Source organism: Heptranchias perlo, chromosome 18 (genome assembly GCF_035084215.1).
Source record: "Heptranchias perlo isolate sHepPer1 chromosome 18, sHepPer1.hap1, whole genome shotgun sequence".
Classification (NCBI taxonomy): domain Eukaryota; kingdom Metazoa; phylum Chordata; class Chondrichthyes; order Hexanchiformes; family Hexanchidae; genus Heptranchias; species Heptranchias perlo.
Window position 1 is genome coordinate 10,623,326 of NC_090342.1, and position 12,569 is coordinate 10,635,894.

Here is a 12,569-nt window from a genome sequence, read left to right on the forward strand (position 1 = left end):
CTCTGGAGTGGGGCTCGAACCCACAACCATCTGACTCAGAGGTGAGAGTGCTATTGACTGAGTCATGGCTGAAGCTGAGGCATTGGCTTAGAGAGATTTCTGAGCCTGACTGCAAAAAAGGGTGTAAAGATAAACCCGGTAACTACAGGCCAGTCAGTTTAACCTCGGTGGTGGGGAAGCTTTTAGAAACGATAATCTGGGACAAAATTAACAGTCACTTGGACAAGCGTGGATTAATAAAGGAAAGCCAGCACGGACTTGCTAAAGGCAAATCATGTTTAACTAACTTGATCGAGTTTTTAAAAAATTCACCCTTGAAACTTCACCCAAATTCTTCGTAATGATGTGATTCTTTTTTTTAAAAAAAAAGTTCTGCTTTAACATAATTGCTGTGTACAGATTTAGTCTGATTTATAGAAAATACCCAACACTCCTGATTTTGGTCTATACAAGGTGCACAAAGGATTGGGAGAGACAGATAGCACTAGACTCCCAAAAGGCGTTTAATAAGGTCCCACATAATAGCCTTGTCAGCAAAGTTGAAGCCCATGGAATAAAAGGGGCAGTGGCAGCATGGATATGAAATTGGCTAAGTGACAGGAAACAGAGAGTAGTGGTGAACAGTTGTTCTGCGGACTGGAGGAAGGTGTCCAGTGGTGTTCCCCAGGGGTCGGTACTGGGACCACTGTTTTTCTTGATATATATTAATGACTTGGACTTGAGTGTACAGGACACAATTTCAGAATTTGCAGGTGACACAAAACTTGGAAGTGTAGTGAACAGTGAGGAGGATAGTGATAGACTTCAAGAGGACAAAGACAGGCTGGCGGAATGGGTGGACACATGGCAGATGAAATTTAATGCAAAGTGATACGTTTTAGTAGGAAGAACGAGGAGAGGCAATATAAACTAAAGGGTACAATTCTAAAGGGGGTGCAGGAACAGAGAGACCTGGGGGTATATGTGCACAGGTCATTGAAGGTGGCAGGGCAGGTTGAGAAAGCGGTTAAAAAAACATACAGGATCATGGACTTATAAATAGAGGCATGGAGTACAAAAGCAAAGAGGATATGATGAACCTTTATAAAACACTGGTTCAGCCACAACTAGAGTATTGTGTCCAATTCTGGGCAATGGACTTTAGGAAGGATGTTAAGGCCTTACAGAGGGTGCAGAAAAGATTTACTAGAATGGTTCCAGGACTGAGGGACTTCAGTTATGTGGGTAGACTGGAGAAGCTGGGGTTGTTCTCCTTCGAGCAGAGAAGGTTGAGAGGCGATTTGATGGAGGTGTTCAAAATCATGAGGGGTCTAGACAGAGTAGATAGAGAGAAACTGTTCTCATTGGTGGAAGGGTCGAGAACCAGTGGACATAGATTTATGGCGATTGGCAAAAGAACCAAAGGCGACATGAGGAAAAACTTTTTTTACACAATGAGTGGTTGTGATCTGGAATGCACTGCCTGAGGGGGTGGTGGAGGCAGATTCAAACGTGGCTTTCAAAAGGGAATTGGATAAGTACTTGAAGGAAAAAAATTTGCAGGGCTACGGGGAAAGGGCGAGGGAGTGGAACTAGCTGGATTGCTCTTGCAGAGAGCCGGCATGGGCTTGGCGAGCCAAATGGCGGCCTCCTGTGCTGTAACCTTTCTATGATTCTATATGGAGACATTCCTGATCAGTTTCCAGAGTTATACCTTATTAACAGACCCTGTTTAATGCAAACATACAGAGTGCAGCTGCAAAGACATAACACTGGAACTGGGCGGTGATCTCCACTGATGTTGTGTTTAGGATTGTCCTCTGTTCCTCATGGGAATTGGGTCCATTTGGATCTACGAGCATTTATCTAAATTTTTCACAGTTGTCGTCTCTGGCCATTGCTGGTAAGTGTTAACACAAGAGACCACCTAGAAAATCAGTGCACCATAAAAAAAAATACAAATGTGGATCAAAAACGCACAAAGATAAGCAGAGACTTAAATTAGTGAAATCCAAATTTTGGTTCCCACTTTCTCCAAAGAAGGATCATAGCAGCACTTTTAGGAATTTTTTTTAAATACCTTTCTCAACCCCACCGTGTTGCTTTACTGCGGAATCAAAGCTTGCTAGCGTCTCTTGTGATCTTGCGGGTAATAAACGGATTATTACCAGTTGGAGCTTGGGAAGATGTAGCTCTAATTCCACCAGAATGCTTCAATGCTATTATGCGGCAAGATAAAAATAATTGTTTTGTACCTGGGGCAGTCCTTTTATATTCATGGGAAGGACTTTGTGTTATGCTAATTCTGTCGTAAGAATTCAAATTAGACACCTTTTAAAATTGCCAGCTGATTCGTGCGTTGACCTCTGGCGACACTGGCTGGGTAATGTCCTGAATTTCCGACTCACAAGCGAGTGGCCTGCCTTCCCTCCCCACCCGCCCCCCCCCCCCCCAAAATTTCGAGTCCCTTGATCGGTCAGCGTAAGTACCCTGCTCGCCCAACCAACCCGCGATGACCCCGTCCTAAATTCCAGAGTCGTCAACCATAAAAATTGCTGGACATGGCCATGGAATAGTAGGAGGTATGACACCTGCCAGTACAGCAGCCAGGAACATGTGGAAGGGAGTATCCTGGACCCCTCTCCAATGCAGGGCCAAGGTTTAATTACCTTACTTTGGGCGAATGTATCGACATCGTGTCCCCAATATTAGCAAAGAGGGTGCGGGGGAGCCCGGTAGCGGGCAAAGAAACCAGACATGGCCGGGGACGTGAAGGCCCCTGCCCATGCTAATGGCAGGGCCTCATTTAAATAGTTCACCGCAGACTCCCGCCCGACAGCCGGCTAAATTGACTGCCTGGCCGGCGGTCGGTTAAAATTGAGGCCCTTGTCTCTGACTGAAACTTGGCTCATTGTTGGCAATACCTTGCCCCTAACCGAAGCCCCCTCACCTGGCCATAATTTCCACGACCAGCCCAACCCAAATCGTTGCAGTGGTGGAAATTACTGCCTTATTACCACATCACACCTTGCTGTCCTCCTGCTCCTCCTTTGAGTGCCTCACTTTGTTACAATCGATCCTGCTTCTCCTTTAAAATCCACCCCCCCACCACCAAAAGCCTCACAGAGTTTTTCCCTGAGATATACTCTTCTTTCTTCCCTCAGACTCTGCACCAAGCGACTCCTCATCCTCGATGATTTCAATCTCTCTTCAGCTTACCTTGCCCTCTCTCGCCTGAATTCTCTACACACCTTGACCTCCCTAAACCTCTCCCTCCATGTAAACTCCCCGATCCATGTTCACGGCCACCCCTTTGATCTTGACATCTCCCACGGCTTCTCTACTCCCCCGGTCTCGATCACTGGCATCCAATCTTGGATGAGATGCAATTTCCTCCTGCTTAACATTGGGAAGACTGAAGCCATTGTCTTCAGTCCCCCCGCCACAAACTCTACTTTTGCCGCAGATTCCATCCTGCTCCCCGGCCGCTGAATCAGACTGTTTGCAACCTCGGCATCCTATTCGAGCCCGAGCTAAGTTTCCGATCCCATATCCTCTTCATCATGAAAGCCACCCGCTCACATCTCCATAACATTGCCTGCCTCAGTCTATCTGTCGCTGAAACCTCATCCATGCCTTCATCACCTCCAGACTTGACTCTTCCAATGCTCTCCTGGTCAGCCTCCCATCCTCTGCCCTCCGTAAACTTGCGGACTACATTGTCTCCTTGTCCCCCAGTGTGTCGCATTTAAAATTCTCATCCTGTGTTTAAATCCCTTCACTGCCTCGTCCCTCCCTATTTCTGTAAGCTCCTACGCCCCCTACAACACCCACTCCCCCATGGAATCGAGGGAAAAGTACAGACTTGGTTAGGAAGTTGGCTGAGGGAAAGGCGACAGAGAGTAGGGATAATGGGCAGGATGTGACTAGTGGAGTCCCGCAGGGATCTGTCCTGGGGCCTCAATTATTCACAATATTTATTAACGACTTAGATGAAGGCATAGAAAGTCTCATATCTAAGTTTGCCAATGACACAAAGATTGGTGGCATTGTAAGGAGTGTAGATGGAAACATAAAATCACAAAGCGATATTGATAGATTAGGTGAATGGGCAAAACTGTGGCAAATGGAATTCAATGTAGACAAATGTGAGGATCAAAAAAGGATAGAACAGGGTACTTTCTAAATGGTAAAAAGTTAAAAACAGTGGATGTCCAAAGGGACTTAGGGGTTCAGGTACATAGATCATTGAAGTGTCATGAACTGGTGCAGAAAATAATCAAGGTGGCTAATGGAATGCTGGTCTTTATATCTGGAGGACTAGAGTACAAGGTGGCAGCAGTTATGTTGCAGCTATACAAAACCCTGGTTAGACCGCACCTGGAGTACTGTGAGCAGTTCTGGGCACCGCACCTTCGGAAGGACATATTGGCCTTGGAGGGAGTGCAGCGTAGGTTTACTAGAATGATATCCAGACTTCAAGGGTTAAGTTATGAGGAGAGATTACATAAATTGGGGTTGTATTCTCTGGAGTTTCGAAGGTTAAGGGGTGATCTGATCGAAGTTTATAAGATATTAAGGGGAACAGATAGGGTGGATAGAGAGAAACTATTTCCACTGGTTGGGGATTCTAGGAGTAGGGGGCACAGTCTAAAAATTAGAGCCAGACCTTTCAGGAGTGAGATTAGAAAACATTTCTACACACAAAGGGTGGTAGAAGTTTGGAACTCTCTTCCGCAAACGGCAATTGATGCTAGCTCAATTGCTAAATTTAAATGTGAGATAGATAGCTTTTTGGCGACCAAAGGTATTAAGCGATATGGGCCAAAGGCAGGTATATGGAGTTAGATCACAGATCAGCCATGATCTTATCAAATGGCGGAGCAGGCACGAGGGGCTGAATGGCCTATTCCTGTTCCTACGTTCCCCCATCGCCCCGAACACTCCCATTCGTCTGATTCAGGACTCGTATCCATTACCTCCTCCCTTCGCCCCACCATTGGCCACCATGTTTTCTCGAACCCACGCTCCGGAATTCCCTCCCTAAACCGCTCCGTCTCTCCAGCTCCCTCTCCTTTTTTAAGAGCCCTCGTTAAACCCGCCTCTGACCAAGATTTTAGTTACCCCCTCCCCCCCCCCATACAGCGCCTTTTACGACCTCAGTGCATCCCAAAGCGCATTACAACCAATGAAGTACTTTTGCAGTGTAGTCATTGCTGTAATATAGGAAACGAGGCAGCCAATTTGCGCACAGCAAGGCCCCACAAACGGTAATTCAATCAATGGCCAGATAATTGGTTTGAAGTGTTGGTTGAGGGATAAATATTGGCCAGGACACCGGGGAGAACTGCCCTGCTGTTTTCGAATAGTGCCTTGGGATCTTTTACGTCCACCTGAGAGGGCAGACGGGGCTTCGGTTTAACATCTCATCCAAAAGACAGCACCTCCGACAGTGCAGCACCGCCCCCCAGTACTGCACTGGGGGTGTCAGCCTAGATTATGTGCTCAAGTCTCTGGAGTGGGAGTTTTAAACCCACAACCTTCTGACTCGGAGGAGAGAGTTTTACCAATTGTGCCAAGGCTGATATCTAAATTTGCTTTTTATCACCATTAATTGTTTAATTATTTGTACACCTTCAAAGGCAAGTTTGTTTTGGATTTTTAATTGCCATTTTAGTGTGACATTACAATTACCTATTCTGGTTCCTGATCTGTTTTAGTAATATTTTTCCATAGTTTCCTATTTCTTTTTCTCAATATACAGCTGCTCACCGCCACCCAGCCAGAAAGCCACATGACCAGACAGATGGGTAGTTCAGAATGTAGGATATTTTATTATTCCACATCTATGTGGAATAATAAAATGTGGAATGACAGTAATACAATACCATTCCCAACGACTAACCGAGCAACACTCTATAAATAACCACCTTGTGTTACTGCTTCATTCTGCCCTTTGACTGTGAGACGTTCATTATGAGGAAAATGTTTAGCTGAATTGCACTGTGGTGCTTTTATGTTTTTGTTCATTCGCTCTCCGTGTGAGTCTCTCTGTCTCTGTCTCTGTCTCTCTGTCTAACTCTCTGTCTCTGTCTCACTCTGTCTCTGTCTCTGTGTTTGTCTGTCTCGCTCGCTCTCTCTGTCTGTCTGTCTGTCTCGCTCGCTGTCTGTCTGTCTGTCTGTGTCTCGCTCGCTCGCTCTGTGTCTCGCTCGCTCGCTCTGTGTCTCGCTCGCTCGCTCTGTGTCTCGCTCGCTCTCTCGCGCTCGCTGCGTCTGCCTCCCCGCCTCGCTCTCGCTCTCCGCCCCCCCCTTTTCGAAGTAGTTCCTCAAGCCTCAGTGGAATTACTGGCCAAGTTATATCCTGTCTGAGGTCACATAGCAGAGACCTTAAGGAGCTAGAGTTTCCGCTGGTAATATCAGCGTAATCCGGGCGAAATAGGCTGAACCAGCGCAAAAGATCGGGGAATTTGAAACGTAATTGAGTTACTCCCAAAACCACTTCTATTTGTGTTTTCCACAATCTTTTACGCTGGTTAAAGATTCAATACGCCCACAAAACGGGCCACGCCCCCAGGTTGACGTTGCGAGATTCCGCTGGTTCAGAAAAGTTCTTCAGAGTGCGCTCGTTTTCTTTCACAGGCACTGGTCCACACAGTTTAAAGGTTTTCTTGTATCAAAAAAATATTTAGTTTACTAAGAGACTGACTAGTGTACACCAATGAAACTATTATAGTTCAGTATAGTTTTTTTAAGTCATTTTCAGTGATTTTAAATCAGGTTACTCACAGGCAGAGGACAAGACACTTATTAAAAGTGCTTATTCTTGGTGATAAACCCATTTTCAGCTGTATTAATAAAACTGCACCAGGTTACCTCGCTCTTAAATACATCGAAACTACAACACAGAAAGAGGCCAATCGGCCCGAATGGTCTATGCTAGCGTCTATGTTCCACACGAGCCTCCTCCCACCCCTCTTCATCTAACCCTATCTGCGTATCCTTCTGCTCTTTTTTTCTCCTTCATGTGTTTGTCTAGCTTCCCCTTAAATACATCAAGGAATACTTTTTAATGGGGAGAAAAAAGGAACAATTACGTTCTATTCTGCTGCCCGATTGCGCTGGTTCATGGAAGATTTTACGTTTGTGATTTATGCAAATGCGTTTTATCAGAAACTTGAACTGTAACCTAACCAGCGCAAATTAAAGCGCATTTTGGGCGCAATTTCCCGTTTTGCACACAAAGCGGGAACTCTACCCCAAGATGTAGGCCAAAGGGAGGCACCGCTTCAGATCATCTTCTGAGGGCGTAATCTCGGTCTCCCAGATTACTCAATACATTACAATTCCTGGAGAGCATTAATGGATAAATAAAGAGGTTAAAGCAGAAGTCATGTTTTGAAATGATAATTATAGGGTGAATAATACAGAAGCATAAAGAAGATTAGGAGGGAAGGATGAAAGAAGACTTGGAAGGCTTTTAAAAGCAGACGAAAAGCAAAATGGCTCTGTCTCCTCGACTATTCCAGTGATCTCCTGGCCGGCCTCACTCCCTCCACCGTCTGTAAACTTCACCTCATCCAAAGCGCTGCTGCCTGTATCCTATCCTGTATAAAGTCCCGCTCACCCATCACCCTGTCCTTGCTAGCTTACATTGGCTTTTGGTCCTCTAGTGCCTGAAATTTAAAATTCTTATTTTTGGGTTTGAATTCCTCCATGGCCTCCCCCTGCCCTATCTCTGTAACCATCTCCAGCCATACAGCCTACCCCGAATTTTGATTCTGGCCTCTTGTACACACACCCCCCCCCTCCCTCCCCCTCCCCTTTGCCTCACCGTTTCTTCTGATAAACTAATTGGTAACAAGCTAGCTTATTCTCATGAGTATCACTTGAAGAATTTGTACAAGTCACTGGCAATCAGAAGACATTTTTGAAAATGGAATGCTTTGCCACAAGTGGCTATTGAGGCAGAGACTGTAACAACATTTAAAAAGGAAATTGGATAATTATTTTGAAAACAGAGACTGTGAAAGGAAATGGGGATATGAGATTAAAGGAGCTGGCTCCAGATGAAGAACCAGCACTGGCACAGGCCTGATGGGCAAATGGTCTCCTTCTTTAGAGTAATTCATACCATTCTATGCAAATGGATCAAAAGTTCCATTGGCAGAAATTCCCATTGCTGTTTGTTGCTGGCACAGAATGGCCATGCCTACTGAAAATCACTGCAATTCAAAGCCATTCGTTGTATGTGAAGCACTTTGAGACATTTGAGAGATGTGTGATATGGCATCCTATCAATGAAAGCCTTTCTTTTTTTAATGTATCCAATTGGCAGTAGTTTTTATCAGATAAAAATTTTTTTCCCATTCCCTCAAAGGCAGCGAGTGTCAGAAAGTTGTGCTGGAACAAGATGCACAAAACCTAAATTTTCTGATGCATCATAGATTCTGGCAACACAGTTCAATGAGTTCTACCGGGCGATTCTAGATAGGAAAAAAAAAATGCTTAGAACACAGAACCATTGAAGGCGATAGCAAATAATTTGCAGGGAAGTTAATGAACTGTCTAAAATTACATGCACTGCCGAGAACTGGTGCAAGCAAATTAATAACCTTTCATGTATTGTGTGCTCGTGATTGCTAAGCTGCAGTTTGACACTTCCACACTCAACACCAAGAGCTGCACAAGGTCTATTATTTGAACCAATTTCCTGAACTTTATGTTGTGTAATTAAATATTAAAGTATTAGTAGTCCCATTATTTAGCAATGCTGACCCTATAGCTGAGAGGTTTCTGTTCATTTGGTGAGAGATGGTAAGCACTACACAGACTGAGCATGATTAAAGCTTTCCTGTCTGATGACGTATTGGACCAATTTTCCTGGCCCCTTTTACTAAGGGATGTCGATCGAAGGCAGGTGAACAGAGTTGAGGTACAGATCAGCCGTGATCAGATTGAATGGCGGAACAGTCTCGAGGGGCTGAATGGCCTGCTTCCTGTTCTTATGTTCCCTGGCACAGCGCTCCTGAAGTGCACTGAGTTGGTCTTGCAAGGGATTGCAGCTGCAGCGATGGATGCCATGATTGGAAGTTTTTTGACTGCTGGAACAACAGCTGGAAGACCTCCAGCCAATCCATGGCCCGATGTCCATAAAAGCAAGAGAATGGACTTGCCTGCAGAGCCACCTCCTGCCTCTCTCCAATCGATGAGGGGCTGGAGGGGTGGGGAAGGGAAGGGGGTAAGGTCTCCAAATTGGCATCCTTCCAGTGAAATAACAGGAAAATGAGGCAGAAGTGTTGGGAATACCCCCACCCACCTCACTTGCATGGAAATGCGATGCCCACTACTATTGAAGGCGCAGGCTCTCAGCTCTCTGTCCCCCCAACCACCGAGAGAAGCTTTAGGCCTACATAGAGAGGATGTTTAGGGTTACACCCAGCGTGGTGAGCCTTCATCCCTATTTGCTGTCATTGGAGCCAGGAAAATATGCATTCCATGAGAGGAAAATTGGCCCTGTTATTTGTCTTAATTATGGTGCTTGTACAGTTATACAAGTTCCCTGTTACAGTACAACTGCTTGATTTGTCGCAACTCTTAATTCACGGTTTATGATTAGAAATCCATAGTAACCAATTTTATTTAAATTTAATTTAAAACAGTATCTTTAGGCAACACTGCCTATCAAATTTTCACATACTATTACAGGTTTCAATGCTTTATATCTCACTTGCATTGTCTTCGAGAATGGTTGACCACAATAATAACAGGATTCAGCCTAACTGCATCACACAATGCACTGGCAAACTGCAACATTACTGAGATTGCTCCAGCTTGAAAATCAGCAGTGTACATAAGTAGGTTGGGAAAAAGAACAGGACATGCAGTTCATTTATTTTTTAAAATGTTCTAGTTTTTAAAAAATACTAGTGTAATTGTGTATTCTCCGGCCTGTCTTTAATTGACACAGATCATTGTTTTGCATTTTCACTGTTGGTGTCATTCCTATTGGTGTTGAACATGCAAAGGACAATGAGGCACAGGCAGTGTAGAGGACATAAGCAAGGAAGTTATGCTAAACCGTTATACATCACTGGTTGGGCCTCAGCTGGAGTATTGTGTCCAATTCTGGGCACCACACTTTAGGAAGGGTGTCAAGGCCTTGGAGAGGACACAGAAGAGATTTACTAGAATGATACCAGGGATGAGGGACTTCAGTTATGTGCAGAGACTAGAGAAGCAGAGAAGGTTGAGGGGAGATTTAATAGAGGTGTTTAAAATTGTAAGGAGTTTTGATAGAGTGGATAGGGAGAAACTGTTTCAACTGGCAGGAGGGTCGGTAACCAGAGAACAAAGATTTAATTGACAAAAGAACCAGATGGAGATGAAGAGAATTTTTTTTTAACGCAGCGAGTTGTTATGATCTGGACCGCGCTGCCTAAAAGGGTGGGTTGAAGCAGATTCAATAGTAACTTTCAAAAGGGAATTGGATAAATACTTGAAAAGGAAAAGTGTACAGGGGAATGGGACTAATTGGATAGCTCTTTCAAAGAGCTGGCACAGGCACAATGGGCCGAATGGCCTCCTGTGCTGTATCATTCTATGAAAAGGACGAGAAGTTTCACTAAAGCTTGTTTCGCTTCAGACCCACAATGGACTGCTTCCAAAAGCTTGGGAAAATCTGACAAAGGGTTAAACCCGCAAAACATTAAGCTATCTTTTCTCTGTTAGACGTTGACCCCTCTGCTGTACATTTCTAGCATTTCCTGTCTTTAATGTATATGGAAAAGTTGAATTTCAATGTTACCAGTGATTAGAGACTACTTAATTTTTTTTAAAATCGCGAATTGTGACCACTTTTTTTTACAGTAGCTTTATAGTTCTTGAAAAGTTTGAGGATCAGGTGGGCCAAGACTTGGACTTTACCACAAGTGCCACGTTCTTTGTGGCTCCTGAATAACAGTGTTGTCTTCTTTGTGTCTCCTTGCTGCTGCCATCCACAGGACAGCCAAATTGAACGAGAGAGAAGCATGTACAATATCTCAGGTGGCTGCACTTCCTTGGTCGTGGTATTTCTGTTGGACAAGCTCTATGTAGCAAATGCTGGGGACAGCAGGTAAGACCAACTTCACAAGCTTCATCTCCCTGTCCTTCAACAGTAAACGTGACGTCGTGGTTTCATAGTAAAGACCACGTCACTCACTAAAGTGCTTTCTTCTGCATCAGAAGTGCTTCCTATCTAGATTCAAACTGACAAATGGGGGGGCAATATTAGCCTAAACTGGAAACTGACGGGAATGGGTGCAATGCTGGTTTAACACCCCATCTGATTTTACCCTCCATTGAAGTCAACAGAGAGTAATATCGGGCATGGTGTTCCACCCAATCCTGCGGGTTTCCCATCTGGTGAGTTAGGTTAAAATTACCCCCATAAAATGTTATCAGCTTCCATTCTGGAGCATTGGTTTCTCTCTCAGCAATTAACCAAAAAAAAACCAATGGCATCAGTGAAAGCTCAATGATGGAGATATTCAGCTGAGCTCAAGATCCTAAAACAAGCACAAAGCTGGCATTATTTCCTACAGAATATTTAATGATGTTGTTTAATTATCGACTTCCCACGAGGGGGAAAGGGTAGGACAACCAAAACCAGAGCTCCCTGGATGATGAAAGAGATAGAGTAAGATGAAGCAGGAAAAGGGGGCGTATGACAGATGTCAAGTTGATAATACAAATGAGAACCAGGCTGAATATGGAAAGTACAGAGGTGAAATGAAAAAGGAAATAAGAAGGGCAAAGAGAGATTATGAGAATAGACTAGCTGCTAATATAAAAGTGAATCCAAAAGTCTTCTATGGGCATAGAAATAGTAAACGGGTAGTAAGAGGAGGGGCGGGGCCAATTAGGGACCAAAAGGAGATCTACGATTGGTGGCAGAGGGGATGGCCGAGGTACTAAATGAGTACTTTGCATCTGTCTTTACCAAGGAAGAAGATGCTGCCAAAGTCACAGTAAAAGAGAAGGTAGTTGAGATGCTAGTTGGACTAAAAATTGATAAAGGAGGTGCTTGAAAGGCTGGCAAATCTTTTTCAAACAAACTTGATTGAGTTTTTTGATGAGGTAAAAGCGAGGGCTGATGTGGTTGATGTTGTGTACGTGGACTTTCAAAAGGCATTTGATCAAGTGCCAAGTAATAGGCTTGTCAGCAAAATTGAAGCCCAGGGAATAAAAGGGGCAGTGGCAGCATGGATACGAAATTGGCTAAGTGACAGGAAACAGAGAGTAGTGGTGAACGGTTGTTTTGCGGACTGGAGGAAGGTATACAGTGATGTTCCCCAGGGGTCGGTACTAGGACTACTGCTTTTCTTGATATAGATTAATGACTTGGACTTGGGTGTACAGGGCACAATTTCAAAATCTGCAGATGACTCAAAACTTGGAAGTGTAGTGAACAGTGAGGAGGATAGTAATAGACTTCAAGAGGACATAGACAGGCTGGTGGAATGGGCAGACACATGGCAGATGAAATTTAACACAGAGATGTGTGAAGTGATACATTTTAGCAGGAAGAATGAGGAGAAGCAATATAAACT

At 44.4% G+C, this 12,569-nt stretch overlaps 1 protein-coding gene across 2 annotated transcripts in view; it reads left to right on the forward strand.

The window, feature by feature from the left end:
• ppm1h (protein phosphatase, Mg2+/Mn2+ dependent, 1H) overlaps window positions 1-12,569 on the forward strand; it is a 131,434-nt gene that overhangs the window by 82,448 nt on the left and 36,417 nt on the right. For both annotated transcript variants that reach the window (XM_067999372.1, XM_067999373.1), the window contains exon 4: window positions 10,980-11,092. In XM_067999372.1, coding sequence (XP_067855473.1) covers window positions 10,980-11,092 — 113 coding nt within the window. The remainder of the gene's footprint in view (window positions 1-10,979; window positions 11,093-12,569) is intronic.